This window comes from Cardiocondyla obscurior, linkage group LG03 (assembly GCF_019399895.1).
Source record: "Cardiocondyla obscurior isolate alpha-2009 linkage group LG03, Cobs3.1, whole genome shotgun sequence".
Lineage (NCBI taxonomy): Eukaryota > Metazoa > Arthropoda > Insecta > Hymenoptera > Formicidae > Cardiocondyla > Cardiocondyla obscurior.
Window position 1 is genome coordinate 5982682 of NC_091866.1, and position 6726 is coordinate 5989407.

The window sequence follows — 6726 nt, forward strand, 5'->3', positions numbered from 1 at the left end:
ATGGAGGCGCTTGTTGAAGATCAGCGGGAACTTCAGGGTCGCATGAGCCGCACAGTAGCTAATGTCAAAAAGGTCGGCGCCGCCAGAAGAACCGGCCCAATGCTGGCTTCTGCAATTGTGGCCTTGGACAAGAAGTGGGACCGATTCGAGGAGCGTCACGATCTGCTTTGACGATCGCACTGGGACGCGTTAAAGGTACATGATTACCATCTCACTAGCGTTATAGACGTCGCGGAAAGCGTGTATCTTGACCAGCGAGCAGAGTTGCTCAAGATGCAGGAAGATCTGACTGCGGATCGGGTGGTCGAGCGACCGCAGAGAACTGTGGTCTCCGCGCCTCCGCAAACGACTCTTCCTAAGATCGAGATACCGAAGTTCTCGGGGCGATTCGAGGAGTGGCCGTCTTTTCGTGACCTATTTCAGACTCTGATCGTGGATGACATTGCCTTGGCAAACGTAACGAAGTTGCACTACCTCAAGGTCGGTGTAAAGGGGGAAGCCGCGTCGCTAATTAGTGAATTTTTCACGACGGAAGATAATTTTGCCAGAGCGTGAGATTCGTTGTCTGGCTTCTACGACAATCAGCGCTTGCTGGTGCGATCGGCGTATGCGGCGTATACCTCGCTGCCTAAGTTGAGGACGGAATCGGCGGAGGGACTGAGGAAGCTTTTCCTCTCGATGACGAGCACGGTCGGATCATTAGCCAGTATCGGGCGGCCCATACACTCGAGCGAGGATCTCTTCGTCTTCACTACCGTGGAGATGCTAGATCCGATCTCCAGGCGGGAGTGGGAGGCGAGTATTGGCGACTCGTCCGACACTCCGTCGTACGCCACGCTCAAGAGGTTCCTGGAGAAGCAGCTGCATACTCTGGAGGCGGTCAAGGTGGAAAGAGCGCGGCCTGAAACAAAGAGCGGAGATCGCTCTTCCAAGCCTGTGCGATCTCATCTCGCGAGGACGGCGCAGACGAAGGCCGAGCGTGACAGATGCGCGCTGTGTCACAGGGACTATTTCGTCATGCTGTGCGAGGCATTTAAGAAGAAGTCGCCGAAGGAGAGGAGGACCTTCGTGGTACAGGCTGGCCTCTGCTGGAACTGCTTGGGACGTCACAGGGTGGTCAATTGCTTCTCGACCCGCACGTGTACGGTGTGCAGCGGCAAGCACCACACGGCTCTCCATGAGGCGACGGAGCCGGGGGCGGGCGCGAGTGCGTCCGCCACGGACAGGACTGACGCGACCGCTTCGTGTCATTTCGCGGAGGGGAAGAGAACCGTCCTCCTTGCCACGGCGCGAGTTGCTTTGCGCGATCATTTCGGCAACGAACATCACGTTAGAGCTCTCATTGACCAGGGCTCGGACGCGTCGATGGTCACCGAGGCGCTGGTGCAACGACTGCGTTTGCCGCGCGAACGATCAAACATCGCGATCTTCGGGGTTGGCGGACGGCAGTGCGACACGGCGAGGGGCGTGGTGACGTTGCGAATGGCACCCCTGTGCGGGGGATTGGAGACATCGTGTCGGGCGATTATCTTGCCGCGGATTACGGTTTATGCTGGGCTGGCCAGCACGGTGGCGCGCGACTGGCCCTGTCTTCGGGGGATACCGTTGGCTGACCCGGACTTCATGTCCGCCGATCCTACGGATATTCTTCTTGGTGCGGACGCTTACGCAATGATTCTGCGCTCGGGAGTGCGACGCGGTTCCCCCCGAGATCCCATCGCGCAGGAAACGATCTTCGGCTGGATCGTGTCGGGCCCGGTGGGCGGTGCGGTTGCGCCCTCATCAGCGGTGGCCTTGCATAGTGAGACGGATGACTCACTCGCTGCCCTGATCCGCGGTTTCTGGGAGCAGGAGGAGACGACGCCTGCGGCCGGGGCGGCGTCCCCGGATGATCGTAAATGCGAGGAACATTACGCGCGAACGCATCGACGCAAAGCGAACGGACGTTACTCGGTGCGGTTACCCTGCGCGGACGACTTGTCGAATCTGGAGCCCACCAGAGCGCTCGCTCTCTGAATGCTGCACTGCATGGAGCGGCGCTTCAGCCGGGACGCATCCTTGAGCGTAAAATACTCGGCGTTTATGCGGGAATACGAGGAGTTGGGTCACATGACCCGCGTGAGCGATGCCGAGGCTCCGGCTGCGGTCTGTTATCAGCCTCATCATGGGTTGTTGAAAGGGGAGGATCCGGACTCCAAACTAAGAGTCGTTTTCAACGGCTCGGCGGCTTTGTGCGGCGGTGAATCGCTCAACAACAAACTGTTTACGGAGCCAAATTTACTGCCCGTGCTTTCGGACGTGCTTCTTCGCTGGCGTCGGCATCGCGTGGTTTTTACGGCCGACATCGAAAAGATGTATCGGCAAATCGAGGTGCATCGCGCGGATCGCGACTTGCAACGAATATTGTGGCGCGCTGACTGTGACTCTCCGGTGGTCACCTTTCAGCTCAATACAGTAACGTATGGCCTCGCCTGTGTCCCGTTTTTAGCCATTCGCACGCTGAATCAATTGGCGGAGGACGAGGGACGGTGCTATCCTTTGGGCGCGACGGTTCTTAGGCGCGACACGTACGTCGACGATGTTCTGGCCGGCGGAGATTCTGTAGAGGAGGCGGCAGCGGCGCTCAGGGACGTGCGGGCATTGTGCATGGCGGGCGGGTTCCCACTGAAAAAGTGGGCAGCCAGCAACGAGGACTTGTTGCAAGAAGTACCGTTGGGCGACTTATCGCGGCCAGGCGTTCACTCGTGGTCTCCTCAGGACTGCACTGGGCCTGCAGTGGCATCCCGTTCCGGACGTTTTCTCGTTTCGGGTGCGCACTCTGCCCACGGACATCGTGACGAAGCGCACCGTTGTGTCACAGTCGGCTCGGTTGTTCGACCCCATGGGATGGCTGGCGCCTGCCACAATTCGCGCGAAAATATTTATTCAAGGCCTCTGGTTGCGTGGCCTTAACTGGGATGCCCCGCTCGCGGACAACGACCGAGATCGCTGGTGCAACTTTGTTCATGACCTCGCCGCGCTTGAGGAGGTGCGTGTGTCGCGGTGGATGCGGCTGTCGGGACTTCGGGAGATTGAGATTTACGGTTTCGCCGACGCTTCGGAGCGGGCGTACGCTGCCGTTGTTTATTTCCGAACGCGGTCCAACGGTGCGTCAAACTGGACGGTGGCCTTGGTGGCCGCCAAGACCAAGGTACCTCCTCTCAAGCAGGTGTCCTTGCCGAGATAGGAACTCTGCGCCGCGGTGCTGCTGGTGAGGTTGGTGGCTTACGTGAGGGGACTTCTCGACCTTCAGGGCAATTCCATCCACCTATGGTCGGACTCGACGGTGACGCTCGGATGGATCCGACGTCACCCATCACGGTGGACAACTTACGTGGTCAACCGTGTGTTACACCGCAAGGGTGCCGTGGGATTCGTTCTCCGGAGAGACTTGTAGTTTTAGGAATAAAGTCGCCTTTTCATTAATCTGTTTCACTTCTTTATTTCCTTCTTTCCTTCTTTTACAGAGTTACACTTACACTTGTTCTTCAATTAAAGATTCCACGCGAGATACTAGTTAGCGACTGACTGTCCGGGCCGCGGCTGCCCCTATATATCTCCTACTGTTGCTATGCCAAAAATCATAGCAATCAGCGGAATCGCGGGTGGCAACCGCGACTGTCCTCGGACTTCGCGTCCCGGCCGGAAATGCCGGGTTACCTTGATCGGCGGTATTCTGCCGATCAAGCTAAATGGTCGCGCGCGTGCGACATTCCGGCGTTATATCCCGAGCCTCTGTTGCTAAGGGCTCGGGATATAACATCCCTCCCCCCTAGGGAGAAGAAAAAGGGTTGAATGTTTCGTTTTTTGTTCAAGCCTTTTCCTTTTACAAGTTCCCTTTCCCTCGGGGAGAAGACGTTGAGCTTGTGATACGTCTTTTTTTTTTTTTTTTTTTTTGGTTAATTATAGTTTATTTTTATTACAATATTTTTTTCTTATTATAGTAATAATTATAATAATGGCAGTAAATACGGTTAATGTTGTACTTAATCCTACGGAATATATTATTATTGTTTTTGTTTTTGCCTCAACATTATTATTATCTAGTTCGGAACGCATTTTGTTTAAATCTAAGCTTAGTTGTAGTAGTTCGTTTTTATTTCGTACAATTGGTTCTCTTTGTATGTTTTTTAATTGTGACGTCATTTTAGCGATGTTGGTTCTATCTTTGATTGGTATCATAGTGATATTATATGTTGGTATACAAATATTGATATCGCTTTCTCCTAGAAGAGTTTTCGATTGTATTGTGAGGTCGTTTGTATTTAATTGGCACGCGTCCCTTAGTATTATTTTACCTGATCTGATTATATTTATTTTTTTACTCGGCTTGTGTTTACATCGTAGTTCAATGGTCTGTGACGCGGTCGAGTATAGCCACGCTTGGGGCTCGTTTAGTGCTGTCCATATGCTAACATTAGATATGATATGGCGGGTCTCGCATTTCTCGGTTTGACGTCCCGGCTCGGTGAGTGCTAAGACTTCGCAAGGTGCGTTATCTGATATGTGGTACGTCGCGAAATTGTTTTTGCATATGAGTTTTTTACTTCCGCGGATACAATTATTAATTTCATCGCGGGTTAAGGTTATGTATTTGTTATTTTCTTTGTCTAACGCGATATATTCGTGCGCGGTTTTAATTGTTTTGAAAATGTTAGCGTGGTCATAAACGGGAAACGGTATGACCGCTTTTAATTCGTATGTCGTATCGGTGACGACTGGAAATTTAATAATTATCATCAGAGCGTTGTGATCGCGGTAATGTGCTGTAATCGATATATATTTTTCGATTTGATTCCAGTTCTTAGGATTGGTATCGAACGGGAATTGTGATCCTTCGGGTAATTGAATCGTTGCGTGTAGTAGCTCTGTTATGATTTTGTCGATCGGTAATAGCCGTGTGTTAATGATGCCTTTTTTTGTCCAGGAGATAAAGTCGATGGTGTCTTGTATGTCAGTCAGTAGGTCAGTCCCGAGTATTCTTAGTGTGTTAAGGTGTTCCGTCATCTCCATTTCCCACGTTACTCTATCTATCTGCTGACTTAGGAGGATGGTCGCGTTCGTTAAGACGCGGTCGTGTTGCTTGAGTTTAATCTCTAATTCTTGTATATGGCTTAGTGTACCGTTTAATATTTTAAGTTGATTTTTCGCTACGTGTTGAGTCGTTTGCTGGCTTGCAATTAGCAGTTGTAACTGCTCCTGAATAATTTTTTCGTCGTTGGCGTCCATTATGCCGAATAAAGTTTTTCCTACTGTGCCTACTAAGTCTATGAGACCTCTTTTAACGTGTTGGACTTCATAGGTCGCGGTTAATCTATCTAATGCGGTGTTGTAACCCAAACCCCGTTACAACACGAAACATGACGCAGGGCATTTCGGAATAAGTATCTCGTAATTAAATAACCTCGGAGGATGCAAGATCAGCAAACCTCCTTAAGAAATTAAATAATAAAAGAAACACGTGCGAGAACTTATTGCCGAAATCGCTGAGGTTGCATTCGCCGAACTACCGAAGTTCGGCATTGCAACCCGAGGAGGCCAAGGCCCTGCGTCACTATTAAATAACCGCGGACCGTCACGGACGGGCAGTCGCATCATAGTCCGTACCGTAAACTGAGAGCGGTGATAACGAAAGTTCGGTCGCGTGCCAAGTAAGAAGAGACCTCGCGGAGACGAGGACGCGTGACAACGCGAGGACGTGTGCCGAACCGACAGAAGGAAAACTTAGGGAGATAGAAAAGTGCAACAGTGTAATCAAATAAAAATCCCAATCTTTTATTTCGATAACTTATTATTTCGCCCTCTCTATCACGGATCCCGAAGGACGGACCCCGTGCACCGGCCCCGGTGCAACAGCGGTTATTAGTTTATTATTTTGCATTGTAACCAACATTGCTAAATTATGACATTTTTCTTTTAATAATTCACCGTTATATGCTTCATGTAGTTTATTACAGGCATTTTCCGCGTCGTTGACTTGGTTTTGTAATTTCTTAAATCTAATTTCAAAGTCGGCGATGTTTATTATTAATACTAATTTCCATGTCGTGTCGGATAGATGGAGAAGTCCGTGGTCCTCATAATATAATCCGGGTTCGTGGGTGAATTGTGTAATTGTATAAGGTGCGGTTTCGATTGCGCCCTTCGCGGTGGTGAACGTTAATCTGAAATGTTCACTGGTTAAGTATGTGTGTGTAAAGGTGTTAGCATATCGTGCTGGATAGGTGTGTGAGTTTCGCGGGTCGTCTTCATCGTGGGAATGAAGATGCAGCGTCGGCTAAAGGTACGTACTTTTTATCTTTGGTATAGGGTTCTATGCACGGATAACAATTACTTTTTTGGAGCTTTGGTTTATCAAAATTCGCTCTCGGCTTTAGCGTCAAAGTTTTTTCGCTCGTCTCATTAGTAAGCCTTTGACACTTGTCTGAGCTACATCGTGGTTGTAATTTTGAGAAAGAAAAGAAAAGGAAAGAGAAAACAAAAAAGTAATTGTTAATTTATACGCGAAGTATGAATATGTTATGTGTGTGTTCGTGTGATTTATTTATTTTTTGTGTTTTTCAGTGGAGTCCCAGTCTTTCTATTATGTGTGTGAGGAGTGTTACCTGGCCTTTCGGCCGAGAGTCTGTTCAGAGTGCGTGGGGTTGCGGGCCCGTCACAGGGTCCGTTACCTATGGCATAAATTGG

At 50.3% G+C, this 6726-nt stretch overlaps 2 protein-coding genes across 2 annotated transcripts; one reads left to right on the top strand and one right to left on the bottom strand.

The window, feature by feature from the left end:
* Positions 1-2016, top strand: LOC139113828 (uncharacterized). Its single transcript, XM_070675248.1, has 3 exons — positions 1-134; positions 219-480; positions 586-2016. The coding sequence occupies exons 1-3, from the start codon at positions 1-3 to the stop codon at positions 2014-2016; spliced, it is 1827 nt and encodes a 608-aa protein (XP_070531349.1).
* A 1926-nt stretch (positions 2017-3942) lies between these two features.
* Positions 3943-5268, bottom strand: LOC139113829 (uncharacterized). The gene has a single exon (XM_070675249.1). It carries the CDS (start codon positions 5266-5268, stop codon positions 3943-3945), a length of 1326 nt encoding a protein of 441 aa, XP_070531350.1.
* Between the last annotated feature and the right edge of the window lie 1458 nt (positions 5269-6726).